Source organism: Saprolegnia diclina (genome assembly GCF_000281045.1).
Source record: "Saprolegnia diclina VS20 unplaced genomic scaffold supercont1.33, whole genome shotgun sequence".
NCBI classification, from domain to species: domain Eukaryota; phylum Oomycota; class Saprolegniomycetes; order Saprolegniales; family Saprolegniaceae; genus Saprolegnia; species Saprolegnia diclina.
In genome coordinates this window covers 316395-333241 of record NW_008246100.1, presented here as the reverse complement: position 1 = coordinate 333241, position 16847 = coordinate 316395, and the positions used below count along the sequence as shown (strand labels likewise).

Here is a 16847-nt window from a genome sequence, read left to right as displayed (position 1 = left end):
GGCAGCGACGCTGTGCGTTCATCGAGGCGGATGTCGACCTCGTCGCGGATGCTCGTCGTCTACGATAAACAGTACTCGATAAGCTGGTGCCAAACTACGGAGGCTGGACCCACCGTGTACTTGGGCATGCTGCTGCTGCTTGCTGGCGAAAAGCGAAAATGAGCCAACGAAGGCGGGGAACTGCCCCGGGTTGTAGTCCGTCGACCAATCAGCTGCGTCGCGTCATGCGAGACACTGACCACAGACAGACTTCTACGATACTTGAGCGTGGACGTCATGCCAAATGGACGTCGCTGGAACGACGACGCTACGTTGTCGTCCCACTGCCGGATGCTTCTCGAAGTTGAGCTTCACTTCATCATGGTCGCCACAGCATCCATTCGGCGCGGGCATCAAGACCGGTACCAAGTCGCTCCGGGCTATATAAGGACCGTACCCCTCCACGTACATGTACAGTGGAACCTGCGACAATCCAAGGCGGTTTCAAACAACTCATACTAATAGTGAATCGCGAGATCACCTACACTAACTACAATACGTTGGCGAGGTTGGCAAGTTATATTGTAGCTTGCGATGAATGAGCTGTCCATCATTTGCATGACCATCTCCACGCAGACCTCGGCGACAACCAAACTCACACCCAACGGGTTCTCCAGCTCCCAATCATTGAAACTGTGTGGACAGAAAACTGTTGATGCGACCAGCTGGGTGATCGCTCGTGATCTTCGCTGCGTGTGGACGTAACCAATTTGTACAAAGGAAACGACAGTGGATTATACAAATAGACTCGGGCGGCTTAGTGGCCGTACATGGCGTCGATCTCGGTCGCGTACTTGTCGGCGACCACGTTGCGCTTGATCTTGAGTGTCGGCGTCATCTCGCCGCCGGGCACGCTAAAGTCGCGCGCGACAAAAATGTACTTTTGCACGTTCTGCGCGCGCGACGTGGCGCGGGCGTTCGCGCGCTTGAGGCCGGCGTCGAGGTACGTCTTGATCTTCGGGTCGGCCATCGCCTCGGCCACCGTTGTCGCGCCCGAGTCGATTTGCGCCAAAATGTACTTGGCCTCGGCGTCGAGCTTGTCGGTGGGTTCGCCGTGCTCGTCGACCGTGACGCGGAACGTAAAGATGGCCGAGAGGAACTTGCGCTTGTCGCCAATGATCATGACGTTGCCGAGGAGCGGGAGCTCTTCCTTGATGACGTTTTCGATGAGGACGGGCGGGACGTTCTCGCCGCCGGCCGTGATGATGAGCTCCTTGAGGCGACCCGTCATGTACGCAAAGCCATCCGAGTCCAACGACGCGCAGTCGCCCGTGTGAAGGAAACCTTCTTCGTCAAGGGCCGCGGCCGTGCCTTCTTCGTTGTTGATGTAGCCCATCATGACGTGGCGACCGCGAATGAGCAGCTCCGAGTTGGTCGGGTCGATCTTGACGTCCGTGCCCGTAAGGAAGTGCCCAAGGCAGCTCTGCTTCCACTTGTGCGGGTAGTTGAAGAACGAAATGCCCGTCGTCTCGCTGAGCCCCATGGCTTCGTAGATCGGAATGTCGAGCGACGCAAAGAAGGCCGTGACTTCCGGGCTCAGCGGCGCCGCGCCCGAGTAGAACGCCTTGCACTTGTCGAGACCGAGCGCGTCGCGCACCTTGTTGAAGACGAGCGCCTTGGCAAAGTCGTAGCCGCACGGCTTGCCGCCCGACTCGTGGTACTGGCTCATGACAACCTTTTGGCCACCGACGCGGCGGGCCCACGTCGCGATCGCCTTCTTGAGGCCCTTGGAGCCGCGGCCGACCTCGACCATTTTTTCCGAGATCTTCTCAAAGACGCGGGGGACGCCGAGGAAGAAGGTCGGGTGCACCTCCTTCATCGTCTTGCCGAGCGAGCCCTTGAGCGCATCCGGCTCGGCAAAGTAAATGTGGAGACCGTAGTAAATCTGGATGCCAATGTCGAGGATCTGGCCGGCAATGTGCGACAGCGGAAGGAACGAAATGATGCGCTCCGTGTTGTTGAAGAGGTCGCCCTGGAAGCCCGACGTGACCGCGCGCAGTGTGTACGTCAGGTTGTCGTGCGAGAGCATGACGCCCTTTGGGTTGCCGGTCGTGCCGGACGTATAGATGAGCGACGCGCAGTTGCCCGGGCGCTGAACGTCGATGCGTTCTTGAATCGTTGCCGTCGTAATGTCCGAGCCAAGGCCGAGGAACGCCTCAAAGTCGTAGATGGGCACGCAGCACTCGACGTCGGCCGGGAGTTGCGCATTGTCTAAATGCACGCAGTTGGCATGAGATCGTAGTCGAAAGTGCAATTTGAATACGTACACACGACAAGAGCCTTGAGCGACGGCAGTTGATCGGCGATCGACATGAACTTTTCGAGCTGCTTGACGCCGTCGCAGACAACAACGCGCGCCAACGAGTTGTTGCAGACGTACTGGCACGCCGTCGGGCCGTTGGTCGTGTAGACGCCCGTGGCGGCGCCACCGGCCATGATGCAGCCCATATACGCGGCAAACCACTCGGTCGAGTTGAAGCCCGAGATCGAGACCGTGTCGAAGCGGTCAAAACCCAACGAGACGAGTGCCTTGGCAAAGGCCATGGCCTTGGCCTCGTACTCCTTCCACGTGTACGACGCCCTAGAGCATTGCGTTGATGAGCGTCAGCATACAGAGAAAGTAGCTCCTCCGTACCACTCGCCATTCTGCTTGTAGTGCAAGGCCGGCTGCGACGCGTACTTGGCCGCCGTCGCCTGGAACATCTTGCAGAGCGTCGTGGGCTCAAACTTGGCGTTGCGGTCCGTCACGCGGATGTCCACCTCGTCGGTGATGCTCGTGGCTGTGTACTTAGGCATCTTGGCGCTCGTTGGGAAATGACCATTGCTGCTCGGCGCGCCGACAATGTTTATTCAACCATTGGCTTCAACCTAATTCGCCCCAGTATACCCTTTCTTTCCGATCGACCCTGTTACGCGCGTCCTGCGACACGCTCGTCGCGCGTGCTGCCATTGGCTTTTGCAACCACGTGGGCATATCAGAGCAGGAGCTCCTGGCGATCGCCGTCGCGCCGCCTGTCCGCGACGCCTCGGCGGGTCGAGGTTTCTGCGCCCGGGGCCTCTTCGTCATCGGCTACTACTCTTGCGCGCGTTACCCGAAGGTTCCGAAGGTTCACGAAACAAGAACGCCGCGGCCCTTGTGGCCCTTACTGACCCATACCCACGCCGGATGGGTCGAGCCCTGTCTCCCCTCGCAATCGGGAGGTACGAAGACTCGACTTTCCGTCATCTTCGGTTGGCAGCCGTGACAAAACCTGGGCGCATGGGCAGCCTTCCGGCGAGTGGTGGCCGCAAGTTGATATGCGAAATGAGCTCTAGGTGCGGCGACAAGGATGGGGACACTAGCAGGCGCCGTCATAGACTCCTTCCGATCGACGTCATGGCGCCGCCGCCTTCGATTTGCCCGTGGCTCGCAAATGATTATAAATGCGATGCGTTGCATCATGGCCATGCAGGTGATTGGGCTATTGCGCCAGCTGATGGACAAGCACCTCGGGCGTCTGCCAACTGTCGGGCGGCTCGCAGAAAAGTGCAATGTGGCAACGCAGCGCTGCATTGGTGTTCTCGGGTGCCCCTTCTTCTTTCCTCTCTCTGGCCGACCCTCGTTAGGTGCACCCACAGCGGGTGTGGATATTTCCTGTCCCTGTACAATGACGCCATCCGTAATCGCCGCGCTCGCGCCTCGATGCGCCGCCGTCTTTGGGCGCCGTCTAGCGCTGAGTCGACATTAGAGATGGCGTTACACACTTGGGCTGCCTTGTGCCGTGGCCTGCGCACTTTGCTTGCGCGGGTTGAGGCAGACGACACGCTGCTCGGTCGTGCGCATGGCTGTCGTCGTGGACACACCGAGTAGAGACGTTGCGCGAGTCCAGTGGTTGGTGCTGGTTACTGTGGTAGGCGTCGAACTCGCTTCGGTGTGCTTCCTCGAGTCCTTGGACAGTAGCTTGGCAAAAGGGGCTATGGAAACGCTGTCAAATGTGTGGCGGCGTTTGGCAGACGCAAAGAGTCGTCTCGATTACAACAACGAAAGCATAACTTATGTACTTGATCGCACGTGCAAGAAGATGCCTGTAAACTCGGCGAGCATGTATCGTACTACGAGGAGCTGGACGTTCTCTGTGAGCCAGAGCGATGTCCTCTACGGATTTCGTTTTACTACATCGACTTCCGAGGAACCAATCGCCCATCATAATTGTAGCATGGTAGTTTTTCCCCTTGCCATGAGTCAATGGTCCTTGCATCTGTTGTTGAAATTGCCAGCCCTCCTTGAAGCAAGCCCTACTTCAACATCTTCGCGCCAGACTCGGGCAAAGGTCACTGATCTTTCTGGGAGTGTGGCCGCGTTGTGTGGCATGATCTGAGGTTCAGTGCTAAGTACGATACATTTGTACAGGCCTGCCGAAGGCAAGTAAACCAGAGGTAACCAGATTGGCGTTGCTTCAATGTCTCTTTCGTGTACGGGATGGCCAAGTTGATGGCCACCAAATCGCAATGCCAACAACGAACGCGACCACATTGCGCCGAGCACCAGACCCGCCACGGGCGAATCCAACCATTTACATCACCATCTCGGGCCTGATCTGCCTCACAGGACGCCCTGCTGGTAGATGCTGGATGTGTACCCGCCATCACATGATCAGTGCTTTGCAGGTGGAACGCTGGCGAGAAGCGATCAGCATTTTTGAGTTTCGGTTCGTCGTGCTGAAGCATCTCATGTAAACTCTTGTGTCCTGGGTGACAACGACCTCTGCTCTCGTCTCCGGCTTCGCCCCTTGCTCTATCCTCGAGAAGACCACGAACAACGTTGAAAAATCGTGTGGCTTCAGGTAATTTCTTTTTCGCGTCTTAGTCTTTATATTCAGGCGTCTAGTGACTAGTCTACAGGAACGCGCAAAGCGCACAATGATAATTGTGTAGGGTCCATCAGAATATGGTAGGTTCTCGACATTGGTTGGAGACCTTCTGTCGAAAGATGGTTATGTGTTTTTGTTTCCTCACACGGACCCGAAACCGATGAAAGTATATATGGCGATAAGAATGTCGGGGTCCAGACTGGCGAACGAGACCGGTGGCGCCATGGATTTTCCTCCTCAAGAACTGAGAAAGGAACATGGCACACTGAACCGTAGGACGTCCACCACCGACCGAGGTCGATGTCGTACGTGTCTGCAGTCTGTCTCGCAAGCTAATTAAGGGCCTCAGACTACTTTCGCATGGTCATGAAGGCCAATAAGTTATGGGGGAAACCCGTGGCTGATTAATCCATGCCTTCTTCCTACTTGGCTTCCAGTTTGCAAATGCGAGCATCGGGCCGACGCCCGCGAAAACGATTGGCTCCCACTGGATTGCAATATAATACAATGCAAGCTATAACATACTCTAGTTTTGTATAGAGAGTGGGGCTGGTCATTGTTTTAAAAAACAGCCTCTTGACCAATAAAACTGTGTTGCGAAAGTAAGCTTCCACATAATTTATCGGTATAATACCAGACTAATACAAATACCAAGTATATACACAAAACAAATACAGCAATAGGCTATGCTACCCACATGTGAAACGATTGGCTAAAAGCCACAAGCTGCAATGACATTTCAACCAATGAACGCACGATTTTGCCGATCCACAAGGGCCTGCGAAACTGACACATTGACTGAGCCGTTTCAAAATTCAAAAGAGCGCAGAAGAGTCCATTCACGGCAATAAGAGCTACAACATGCTGCAAGTTCAAAGACAGCAGAGACATGCGAGGAGGATTGCTGCAGAATGGACCAGAGGGTGGCGTCGCGCATGGAGCCCCGGCGCAGCTGCTTGGCCAATTCCCACGCTTTGTACGCAGGCTCATCGTTGCCAGCAAAATGTGAGAGACGCTTGGAGCAGCTACGATTGGTGTGCCTCCGTGGTGTATACACGCGCTCAATCCAGGCAGCAGGTTTTTCGCCTTCTTGCGTACCTGCACTCGAGCACAACGTTCTGTCCGCGATGAAACAAGCCATATTTCACAAAGCTACAGGATTCACGTAGACTCTTCTGTAGACTGCGGTGGGCGAGTTCCGTTCTGACAAACACTGTCGATTTACGGGAGATTTTATATGGGATAGATAGCGGCGCATTCTTTTTAGCGAGGCAAAATAGCACGCTTTGTGGGCAATGACATGCGGACAGAGGAGAGGGGCTGCAGTCAATTCCCCACGACGTACGCCTTCGTCGACCAGAATTGGCCCTGCGGACAGACGTGGCGGGCTCGAGATACGCAGCGCTGAGAACCCGCCGCAACGGCGCACGCGCTCGACCGGCCTATACAACCTCAACGTCCCAACTCTGATCGCCGCTCACTGCAGAAGGGTATGGGGCTGCACATCTTTGCGAAGCGGGCTTCTCCGCAGCAGGCTCTCACGGGGTACGACATATCAAGCGCTTTGTATCAACCAACAAGATCGCCACATGCACGCTGGCTTGATGAAGAAACACGCACGCCGCCACATCCAATACAATTTCTCATATAATTGGCTGGCTTCGGGTCGAAGAAAGTGCAATGTGGCTCCACCAATGATAATTCTCTATTTTATTTGCATGATCGCTCATTGGTCCAAGGAAGGCGCCTGACCATAGCTACTTCAACTTCGTATCGAAAAAACGACACAGACCCGACAAGCAAAGATCGCCGAATGTCGGGCGCGGGCCAGCGCCTTCTCTCGCGCCGCTGTGTGTCCTCAAGGCGGCTCTCGAGTCCATTTTCGATTTTACGAACAACCTCCTCCTCCTCCAACATGGGCAAGCACCACGCCACGCACCACGCGCCGACCGTCGAAGTCGACGAGAAGACCATGATCTTCCTCATCAAGTTCATGAACACCGCGTCCAAGGAAAAGCTCCTCGAGACGTTTGAAGGCCACTTCACCGACCACATGGCCGACAAGATCGTCGACCAGCGCCTCTTTGGCGGCATGAAGAAGCTCGATGACATCCTCGAGAAGAAGATCATGCGGAAAAAGAAGTTTGAGGAGTTTCAGGACGTTGCGCTGAAATGGGCCGTCGAGCACAAGCCCAAGGAGAAGCGCCAAACCGCGTGAACTCCGCGGACACGGCGACGGAGTTAGTTAGTTACTAGTTGTAATCTTTCAGACCGTCGTCGCCCTCAACTTAATCTGTACCAACACGCTTTTAGCACCCACGATTCCACGCCACGATGGCAACAGTCAGTACATTGTAGGCGCGTACAGTAGCAACCCGACCAGGCTCTACGATACCAGTTCCTTGCTATCAAGGCGCATTCGGGCTACCTGACGCAAGAACGGACCTCGCCACCCATCCCCATCTCCTCCTATAGCGCTGCCCACTATGGCGCTTGCCCCTCTATGCGGTCCTGCATGGCCGTAGCTAGCCTATGACATGCCCCGTGATCACACGTGACGCGATCCGGACGTGGGTACCCCGACCCGACGAGTTGCGTGAAAAAAGAAGATGCTACGCAACGGCAAGGTTCGATATTCGCTGGTTGAAGTTGGTTAAAACTGGCCTATCTTTGACGACCTCGTCGCGAGCTCTTCGTCCGACAGCTCATTTTCCTTTTTGCCTCCAACGAGCAACAACTACAACTACAGCATGGGCAAGGCCACGGAACCCGCCGCCGACGTCGACCCGAAGGTCCTCCTCTTTGCACTTAAGTTCCTCAACACGGCCACGAAAGAGAAGCTCCTCGACAACCTTGACGGGCTCTCGGACAGCGTCGCCGACAAGATTCTCGACCAGCGCCTCTTTGGCGGTCTCAAGAAGCTGGACGACATTGTCGAGAAGAAGATTATGCGAAAGAAGAAATACGAAGAGTTCAAGAGCGTCATTCTGGACTATGCGACGGCCAACAAGCCCAAGGAGAAGCCCGTCACAGATTAGGTCGTGTCAACTTGTACGTAGTACTATTGCAACCCGCCAATATAAGACTGTTTGCACTGTGAGTCGGCGCCATCCTGTGGGCGGAAGAAGCTTCCAAGCGAAGCGGGTAACTCGCGCGGGCATTTTGAGCTGCAGAGCGCACATATCTCCCTCGAAACACTGCCAAGGTCCAGCAACTATGACGAAATTAGCAGGAGCGGTGAAGTCGCCCATCACCATTCTCGGCTGCGCGATATGATGGACTAGTTGGGCTGGAGCGGACTGACGATCATGCTGCAAAGCGGAATGGTATGCAGTGGACATCCATGACAGGCATACAGTGAAAGGACGAGGACTCTGCTCTCTTGAAGATGTCAATACAGCGCCTTAACCCGACGCTGGGTCGGCCATCGAAGGTTCTCGAAGGGTGCCCAGGCTGCGTGACGTGGCGCTTCGAATTTCGAAACCGGTAGTGCGACCTTCCTGGTTGGGCAGAGTGCCACGTATATTTTTTCGGTCCAATCAGTGACCTTTGGTTTAAAATGGCGCATTCGGATTGGCTTATGAAAAGGCGCGGGATATCTTTAGAGCGCCCACCGTTCTCGTCGCTCAAAGCCGAGCATTTGAACATTGGCGACCACAAGCCACGACCAAGAGCAAACATGGGCAAGACGATGGACCCCGCTGCGAACGTGGACCCGAAGACTGTCCTCTTCGCCCTCAAGTTTCTCAACACAGCGCCAAAGGACAAGCTCCTGGAGGCATTCGAGCAGCTGAATGACGCGATGATCGACAAATTCGTCGACCAGCGCCTCTTTGGCGGCCTGAAGAAGCTCGATGACATTGTTGAGAAGAAGATCATGCGGAAAAAGAAGTACGAGGAGTTCCGCAGCACCCTAATCGACTTTGCGGAGATGCACAAGCCCAAGGAAACGAGCAACCAAGAGTGATTGGGCTCACGACTGCAGCATTGATAGCTGTGCCTATGCACAGTAAAAGTAAAGACGTTGAATGGCACTGTGTATGACGCGTTGAGTGTTATTGGTGTCGGAGACCATGCATACTATCCATTGCGACGACCACCGAGTCCTCTCTTCCCTGGTGCTGGACATCTTGAGCTCGCTAGCTGTTTCAGCGCATGTTTTCTGGTCGGTTCGGTGAGTGAGCTAAAACAGCGCCAGCGTGGTGTAAGGTTGGTACTGTACATTTATTCGATATGGCGGTTGAAACGAAGTGCTTGTCAATCGATACTAGTGCACATGACGGGACTTTAGATAGATCTTCGCCGTCGCCGCGACATCGCTGATATAGTACTACATTCAGTGAGGTATGTGTCCGGGATGGCGTGGCGACCGTTTGAAGTAAGCAGCGAGGCCACGAGTTGCTCGGCCTTGAAGCACCGAGCGTAGCAAATACTTGCGGTCGAGCGTCGCGGCCTTGGAGGAGTAACGCGCGAATACCGCAGTCGTTGCGTTGGAGCCAAAGCGCGTACCCGATGTATGCTCGAGAAATGCGTCAGAGCTCAGTGCTAGTCGACTTGTGCCAGCCTAGTGGGTCACACGCTAGTATTGCCATCCCTCTCGTCACTTATCGGAACGTGCCGGGCAGTGGATGGAACTGTTGCTCCATGTCGCTCGTCAAGACTAACTCCAAACTGGAGCAGACACTTGGCTGCAACGTTCGCTTCGTCTCGGTTCTTCCGATGCTTTCTACGAAACCATGCGCCGCTCAATTCGTCATCTCGCATCGCTTGATCATGGGTCAATAATAAAGCTTTATTATTGACCCATGGCTTGATGCACTAGCGGCGTCTTCCAGCGACACGAATAGCGTCCGGCGACTACTCGCGCGCTCGTGCTGCCACGTTTGGCGATAGGATACCTACTGGGATACCTATCACTTTATAAAAATCGGCATCCGGATAACGGTGGCGGCGCTCGTTGAACCTCGGATGGTGCATAGAGGATGCGTTGCATAGCCCATGCGACTCTCGTCATGGCTTTGCCTCCTGGCGCAAGCCCTTGTAACGGATCTGTGCACTCATACTCTAAGAACTATGATGTGCCACGACGTCCTACAGGCAGCTCCTTCGCGCTGGAACCAGGTTGACCGTCGCAAGTCCCACTGCAAATGTGCAATCGACACTGTACGTCAACGGTGCACCTCGCTGCACAGCACGCTTTGCTTGACAAATTCTGTTTCCTGCTTCGTTTTTCTCCAGTGGCGATTCCAAGAACGTTATCGCTCCACCATCCCAGTATCCCAGCATCACACGCTGTCGGATCTGGTGGCGCCGGACAAGGTGTCTATACTACAAGTAGCCGTAGTATCCTCGGCCTGTCTTGCATCGTACCGCGGTATGTCCGTGAGCATCGCATCGCGAGTCCGTTCGCTCGCCACCACTCGTGGCGGCGTCGTGACAAGCCGAGTCTGGCCAGCGTGAGCATGCGCCGTCACTGAATATGCCACCCTTTGTCGACAGGTTTAAATAAATTCTCCAGGACCATACGAAATTGCAGCTATAAAATAAAAACGAGGTGCACCGGGTGGTGCGTGTCGACTTGCGAGCGATCAATTGACACAAATTACAAACTGCGCTCGACGAATCATGACCGCCTTGTCCGCTGACCAGCTCCTCCGCTCGTACGCCAAGTACGCTACTTCTACGATGACGACGACCGGCAAGCTCATGCAACATGGCGTAGCTTGCACCTCTCGTCGACGTGGACGGCGCCACCGACCACCGCCACGCTCGCCTGTACCACGTGGTAGGAATGCTCAGGTAGTCGCCGACCAGCACGCTCATGCTTTTGTTTGTAGCACGTACCTCAATGACGCCGACACGAGCCACTGCGCCATGTGCGACCATGCACTGCCGGCGGCACCACAGCTCACCGAGCCACTGGCAGCACCCCATGCGATCCACAGCGACGGCTCGTGGCGGTGTGGCGAATGGTAGGTCGCATGCTTAGTTTCGTCGTCTGGCGACATGTTTATGATGAGCTCATTCTGTCTCCGTGTTGTCAATAGCGCTAGCTACAATGCGAGCGGGGTGCGAGACTGCTACAGCTGCGACGCTCCGTTCGTGTCGGTGGTCGCCAGCAGCGCGCCGATGCATCTCAACTGCACCCGCTGCGGTACGCGCAACCGCGCCTCGAGCGCGTACTGCGGCAGCTGCGGAAACGCGCTGCGCTCTAAGCTCGATACCATCAAACACGAAGTCGCGGACACGACGAGCCATGTCGCGCGGGACCTCGGGCTCCACGTCCGCGTGCGCTGTCCGGGTTGCCTCAAGGTCTGCGCGCTTCCGTCGTCGGCCTGTTTTCGCTGCGGCGCGTGCGACGCCTATTTTGCAGCGCCGTCCGTGGCTGCCGTCACGGGCTTCCACGTGAGCCGCCTCACGCGGTCCCTCTCGAGTTCGGTCTCGCGGCTCTTCTCACGGCCGACTGGCTTCTCCGTGTCAAAGTTTTTTCAAGACGACGCCTCGTCCAGCGACGACGACGACGACGAGGTGTACGAACCGATTGATGATGACGACGACGAGACCGATCCGGCTCGAGGCGAGAGCCACGTGCCGACGCCACCACTGACGCTCGAGGAAGAGGTCCCGATCGGAATTCTAGTCTCGACGTGCCACGTCCGCCCACCGGTGCGGTCGACGATGGCGGTGCCGCCGTCGTTGCCGCCAACGCTGCGCAAGACGCAGAGCGCGCCGACGACGTTGCCTCCGACCGTGTCGTTTGAGAAGGACTGGGATTTCGCCCGGACCCACGACGACTTTGCGACCGACAGCGAAGACGACGAGGAAGAGACCAAGGAAGAGCTCGACGACGCAACCATTCTGCGCTCGCTGCGGCAGTCGGCGTACACCACCAAGTGCCACGTTGACGACGTCTACCACGGCGACACGATCCTCTTGGACTAAGAAGCATTGTGTGTTTGATAACTTAACCATTCTTATAGTATATAGTATGAAACAAATACGTGGCACGCGCACAAAGCATAGAGGGATTAGATTAGTCGCAGAGCGATACGATAAAAAAGAAGATGCAGTTAGGGCGTCTCTCCATAGTCACCAGCGCTCGCGCTCGCGCGACCGGGACCGCGACCGCTGGGACCGTTTGTAGCCGGAGCCTTGGCTGCTAAACTTGCTGCTGTGGGTGCGCGGTCGGTCTTGGGAGCGGCGGGGCGGCGACCGGGACCGAGAGCGATCGCGCTTCCGACCGTACTTGTCACCGCTGCGCGCAGACGACGCGTAGCCGTACTGGGGCTCGGGCGCCGCGCGGTACTGGTACGTCTCTTGCGGGGCATAGCCATACGAAGACGGTGCGTACGACGATGACGACGCCGATGTGTATTCGTACGCAGGGGGCGCCTGGTACGCTGGCGCAACTGGGGCTTCGAACCCGTAGCTGTACGACGACGACGTCGGTGGTGGGTGGTTGACGGCGGGCGGCGCACGGTCCCAGCGCGATCGGGAGAGCACGTCCGTATCGCTGTGACGGTGCGTCAGCGCCGCGGGGGCAGTGACGCTCCGGTCGCTGTGACGGCGCTTGAGCTTGGAGGCCGCCAGTTTCTGCAACTTGGTTGTCTCTTGTAGCACGACGGCCTCCTTGCAGAGCGTTTGGAGACGCTCCATGTCCTCGAGCTCCTTCTCCATGCGCATCGAGACGTCGCAGATAATCGGGTCGTCGAGCACATCAAACGTCGTCAGCGATGCGTAGTGGTCCATGAGGTCGTTGCGCTTGGCGCCTTGCTGCTCGAGGTGATGGCGAAAAGTCGCGACCTGCTGCTGGCTCTGGTCGACGACAATCTCAAAGACGGGCACTTCGAGCATGTCCCAGTTCATACCGCAGAGCTTCTCTTCGTCCACATCGAACGCCTCGTCGGTCTGCGCCTTGTAAAACATCTTGATGTTCGAGTGCAACTGGAACATGCGATCGCTGAGCAAGTCCGTGCTAATGATTTCGGCCTCGAGATCCTGCAGCTTCTGCGCCGCGTCCTTCGTGACTTCCGAGTCGTCGGCGTCCGGGAGGTCGCCGAGCACGAGGTTCTCGGTCAAGAGCGCATCGTCCTGGAAGCTGTCGCGGGCTGAGTCCTCTTCGGTCGCTAACGCGTCATCCGAGGCCGCGTCGATCGGCCGCGCGCCATTGTTGCAGAGGTCGGCCATCTTGGCCAAGACGGCGGCGTTGAGAATGCGGCGGTCGGTCCAGACACGCACGAGCTTGCGCACGACGCCATGCACCGCTTGGTCGCGCTGCGGGTGCATCGCATGCACGACCGCCATCATGACCTTGTGGGCGCACGCCAGCGGGATCTTTTCGCCGATCTTGCGCAGACCGGTCTGCATGACGTCGTTCGCCACGTACAAATACACGATCTTCTTGGCCGCGGTCTCGGCAATGAAGCTGGTGTACCATGCATCGAGCATCTCGGGCAGCGCCGCCCGGTGGTGGAGCACCCATGCGCTCAGCGTCTGGATGGAGCCCGCGGTCTCGTTGCAGCTGCGCAGCTTGTCCGTGAACTTGTCGATCGAGAAGGCTGATGGCATCGCTCCTCTTCTCTTGACCACGGAACCTCGTCTGGATCTGCTCCAACGGTGGAAAATGCAGCGCTTCTTTTCTACATTTCCCACCGCAATACATAAAACAAGCTTATTTCGAACGCCACGTGCGTGTAAAATGCAATCCACAAAACGATCGAAGAAGAGCGTGTGAAATACCGTTTCTCACATGCGGGAAAATGTGGGAAAGGCCAGCACAGTCATTTGCGAACGAACGATGGACGATCTTGTCAAGGGCGTCGTGTACGCGGCCGGCTTTGCCGCGACCGGGTGGAGCCTCATGAAGTTCATGCTCTCCGTTCCCTTGGTAGACGCTAGCGCCATGGAGCTTCCTCGTCCTCATGCAGTTCTCGATGCTGTAGAAGGTCACTGATGGCAGCCCCGACGAGCAGGCCATGCACCTCGTTATCAAGGTGCGGTCGCTCCCCGAGATGGAGCTCTTCCTCCGCGAGGTCGCCGACCACACCGACCTCGTCGTGCGCGTGAAGGCCGACTCGGCGATCCTGCACGACGACGATCCGGCCAAGAACAACGGCGCGGCCTATCTCCTCGTCGGCGCGGCCTCGGACGCTGTCTACGCGCGCTACGCCGAGGTCTGCGCGCTGCGCAAGACCAACGTCAAGGGCAAGTGGGTTCACTTTGAGCAGGCGCTTGCGACCGAGTTTGGTGCGACCGCGGACGGCGCCGTTGCCTTCTCGTCGGGCGAGAAGATCGACTTGCTCCTCTTTGCGCTCGCGTCACTGGACGTCTTCCTCGGCGACGGCGAGACGCACGCGGTCTTCAAGAACGGCGACAAGCTCTTCCAGACGGCCCGCGACAAGGGTCTCATTACGGCGGTCTTTCCCCTCCACGATACCACCGAGCGCACGCACCTCATGGAGTCGTGGGTCAAGCAGAAGAGCGCGTTCACGCGCGTGCCGGTCGCGCTTGTCCGCGACTACTGCGGCAACGAAGTTGGCTTCTACTTTGCGTTCCTTGGTCTCTACACGCGGTACTTGATCTACCCGACGGTCGTCGGCCTCGCGGTCGCTCTCTACCAGGTAATACATCCCTTCCATCGCAGGCTCTCTCGATGCACCCTAGGCCTTCTACGGCATGTCCAACTTTGGGAGCGCCTTGTACGCGCTCTTTGTCGCGGCGTGGGCCGTGGCGTTCCTCGAGGGATGGAAGCGCCGGCAGAGCGAGCTCGTCTGGAACTGGGGCGCCGCCGACTCGGAGAGCGTCGTGCTCGGTAGCGCCGAGAAGGTCCGCGATGGCTTTGACGGCACGCTCCTGTACGACGACATTGACGAGAGCTACTACAAGTCGTTTTCGTTTGGCCAGCGCCTCCGCCGGTACTTGGTGACGATTCCGATCCTTCTCTCGGCAATCGCAGCCATTACTGCGTTCATGCTGGCGTACTTTCAGGCCGGGGTACGTTCTCTTTAAAGACGGTTGCGTATCATTGACATGTAGGAATACATTCGACACCACGTGACCGAGGAGAATGGCTGGACGCACGGACTGCAGTACGTTGCGAAGCTTCCGTCAGCGTTCTACGCCGGCGCGGTCTTTTTGATCGACCAGCACTACGGCGCGCTCGCTACGTGGCTCAACGGCTACGAGAACCACCGCACGGAAATGGACGTACGTTGCCTCTCCTCTCTCCTCTCTCCTTGGCGTTGTCGGTCGACTGACGCCACCGTGCTGTGTAGTACACGAACGGTCTCATTGCCAAGCTCGCGCTCTTTCAGTTTGTCAACAACTTTGGGCTGCTCTTCTACATAACCTTTTTTGTCGGCGACTTTGAGCTGCTCCAGACGACGCTCGGGTCGCTTCTCGTCATGCGCCTCTTGATTGGCAACGTCACGGTACCCGTCATCCTCACGGTGACGCGTCATGCATCGACGTAGGAAACGCTGGTGCCGTTCGTCATGGCCGAGTCGACCGTCAAGGCCAAGGTCGGACTCAACGCGGAGAAGGACACGGCGGTCGCGGTCGTCAACAAGGTCGACGTCGAGGCGCTCTTGCCCGTGTACGAAGGCACGTTCATGGACTACCTCGAGCTCTTTATCCAATTCGGGTACCCTACGTCTTGACGAATGGAAACGACAACCATGTAGGCACGTGACGCTCTTTGCGTCCGCGTACCCGCTCGCGAGTGCGTGCGCGCTCGCCAACAACCTCGTCGAGCAGCGCAGCGACGCGTTCAAGATCCTCATGAACCACCAGCGCAACCCGCGCTCGCCGCACAACGGCATTGGCACGTGGCAAGTTGCGTTCACGATCCTGAGCTACGTGGCCGTGCTCACCAACTGCACGATCATCGGCTTCAACTCGGGCGTCCTCCAGAGCATCTACCCGACGATCACGCCGTTCCAGACGCTTCTCGCGGTCGGAGTAGGCGAGCACATCATCTTTGCACTCATGCTCGGCATCCAAGCGGTCGTTCCCGACGTGCCGAGCGCGGTCGTTGATGGCATGAAGCGCGAAGCCGCCGCGGCGCGCAAGAAGCTGCAGATCAAGGCCGAGTACAACCGTCGCGCGCGCCTTCTGCACAAGGACAGCAGCATCTCGCGCTCGATTGACGAGAACGAGCTCAGCGAGATGGGCCAGGTCGCGGAGGTTGACGGGCTCACGACGATCGCGTCCGACAAGTGGCGCGCGTGGGTCCTCGAGGAGAAGGTCCGCCGCCGCGTGCTCGAGAAGGAAGTGCAAAAGATGACGGGTCTCTACACGCAGTGGATCCAAGCCGAGCAGGCCAAGTCCAAGCAGCTCCAAGCCGACTTGGAGGCGCTCCGTGAAAAGAAGACCGAGTAAGCTCCATGAGGAGAAGAGAAGAGGAAGCGGACTGCTCGCATGTACTTTGATGGACAGCTTGATACCATTCGGTGGCGCGCGTCAGCATGAGCGCCGACTTCTTGCCCCAGTTCCAGTGCGAGAGCACATCGTCGCGCTCGATCTCGAGGATGCGAACGATGGGGTTGATGGCGCGGACGTCGGCGTCGCCCGTGAAGGCGCCGGCGGGCTCGACGAGGCAGGCGTAGCGCACCTGGTAGCTCACGTTGTCGCCGCAGTCAATGCGCTGGTACCCGATGGGCGCCATGCACAGCACACGGTAGTTGGCCTCTTCGAGCATCTCGCGCTGGAGGCACTCGGCGAAGGACTCGCCGGCCTCGACGGTCCCGCCGAGCAGCGTGCAGCGGCCGCGCGCGTCGACGCCGAGGAGCACCTTGCCGTCGCGCGTCAGCGCCAGCCCATAGACTTGGGTCACAGGCGCGAGGCCAGAGAAGTCGGCTGCGTCCACGTACTGGATGAGCCATGTGACACCGTCGTCCTCATAGACGGTGCAGAGGTCCGGGTCGTCGACCATACTGTTGTTGATTGGACATCTAAAAA

General features: G+C 57.4%; 7 protein-coding genes across 7 annotated transcripts; 4 read left to right on the top strand and 3 right to left on the bottom strand.

The window, feature by feature from the left end:
• Positions 1 to 748: 748 nt before the first annotated feature.
• On the bottom strand, positions 749 to 3334 carry SDRG_10073 (hypothetical protein). The gene is made up of 3 exons (XM_008616045.1): positions 2675 to 3334; positions 2307 to 2620; positions 749 to 2250 (listed from the first exon to the last, which is right to left on the bottom strand). The coding sequence occupies exons 1-3, from the start codon at positions 2833 to 2835 to the stop codon at positions 797 to 799; spliced, it is 1929 nt and encodes a 642-aa protein (XP_008614267.1). The 5' UTR covers positions 2836 to 3334; the 3' UTR covers positions 749 to 796.
• Positions 3335 to 6804: 3470 nt separating this feature from the next.
• Positions 6805 to 7927, top strand: SDRG_10072 (hypothetical protein; the record flags this gene model as incomplete). The annotated part of the gene is made up of 2 exons (XM_008616044.1): positions 6805 to 7103; positions 7639 to 7927. The coding sequence occupies 2 exons, from the start codon at positions 6805 to 6807 to the stop codon at positions 7925 to 7927; spliced, it is 588 nt and encodes a 195-aa protein (XP_008614266.1).
• Positions 7928 to 8470: 543 nt separating this feature from the next.
• SDRG_10071 (hypothetical protein) lies at positions 8471 to 8935 on the top strand. Its single transcript, XM_008616043.1, has one exon. It carries the CDS (start codon positions 8569 to 8571, stop codon positions 8854 to 8856), a length of 288 nt encoding a protein of 95 aa, XP_008614265.1. The 5' UTR covers positions 8471 to 8568; the 3' UTR covers positions 8857 to 8935.
• A 1025-nt stretch (positions 8936 to 9960) lies between these two features.
• SDRG_10070 (hypothetical protein) lies at positions 9961 to 11889 on the top strand. Its single transcript, XM_008616042.1, has 4 exons — positions 9961 to 10558; positions 10612 to 10674; positions 10727 to 10861; positions 10937 to 11889. Exons 1-4 carry the CDS (start codon positions 10515 to 10517, stop codon positions 11829 to 11831), a joined length of 1137 nt encoding a protein of 378 aa, XP_008614264.1. The 5' UTR covers positions 9961 to 10514; the 3' UTR covers positions 11832 to 11889.
• Positions 11890 to 11891: 2 nt separating this feature from the next.
• On the bottom strand, positions 11892 to 13512 carry SDRG_10069 (hypothetical protein). Its single transcript, XM_008616041.1, has one exon. It carries the CDS (start codon positions 13455 to 13457, stop codon positions 11979 to 11981), a length of 1479 nt encoding a protein of 492 aa, XP_008614263.1. The 5' UTR covers positions 13458 to 13512; the 3' UTR covers positions 11892 to 11978.
• A 174-nt stretch (positions 13513 to 13686) lies between these two features.
• On the top strand, positions 13687 to 16268 carry SDRG_10068 (hypothetical protein; the record flags this gene model as incomplete). Its single annotated transcript, XM_008616040.1, has 7 exons — positions 13687 to 13776; positions 13832 to 14509; positions 14553 to 14882; positions 14925 to 15095; positions 15164 to 15319; positions 15362 to 15531; positions 15572 to 16268. The coding sequence occupies 7 exons, from the start codon at positions 13687 to 13689 to the stop codon at positions 16266 to 16268; spliced, it is 2292 nt and encodes a 763-aa protein (XP_008614262.1).
• On the bottom strand, positions 16084 to 16821 carry SDRG_10067 (hypothetical protein; the record flags this gene model as incomplete). The annotated part of the gene is made up of 1 exon (XM_008616039.1): positions 16084 to 16821. The coding sequence occupies one exon, from the start codon at positions 16819 to 16821 to the stop codon at positions 16084 to 16086; it is 738 nt and encodes a 245-aa protein (XP_008614261.1).
• Positions 16822 to 16847: the final 26 nt, after the last annotated feature.

What these genes read in the sequence shown, in the direction of transcription:
- SDRG_10073 (XM_008616045.1), bottom strand. Translation starts at nt 2,835, where the DNA reads ATGCCTAAGTACACAGCCACGAGCATCACCGACGAGGTGGACATCCGC. An exon ending in TACAAGCAGAATGGCGAGTG is followed by an intron (nt 2,621 to 2,674) that starts GTACGGAGGAGC and finishes GCAATGCTCTAG; the next exon opens with GGCGTCGTACACGTGGAAGG. An exon ending in GCTCAAGGCTCTTGTCGTGT is followed by an intron (nt 2,251 to 2,306) that starts GTACGTATTCAA and finishes GCGTGCATTTAG; the next exon opens with ACAATGCGCAACTCCCGGCC.
- SDRG_10071 (XM_008616043.1), top strand. Translation starts at nt 8,569, where the DNA reads ATGGGCAAGACGATGGACCCCGCTGCGAACGTGGACCCGAAGACTGTC.
- SDRG_10070 (XM_008616042.1), top strand. Translation starts at nt 10,515, where the DNA reads ATGACCGCCTTGTCCGCTGACCAGCTCCTCCGCTCGTACGCCAA. An exon ending in ACGCTCGCCTGTACCACGTG is followed by an intron (nt 10,675 to 10,726) that starts GTAGGAATGCTC and finishes TTTTGTTTGTAG; the next exon opens with CACGTACCTCAATGACGCCG. An exon ending in TCGTGGCGGTGTGGCGAATG is followed by an intron (nt 10,862 to 10,936) that starts GTAGGTCGCATG and finishes TGTTGTCAATAG; the next exon opens with CGCTAGCTACAATGCGAGCG.
- SDRG_10069 (XM_008616041.1), bottom strand. Translation starts at nt 13,457, where the DNA reads ATGCCATCAGCCTTCTCGATCGACAAGTTCACGGACAAGCTGCGCAGC.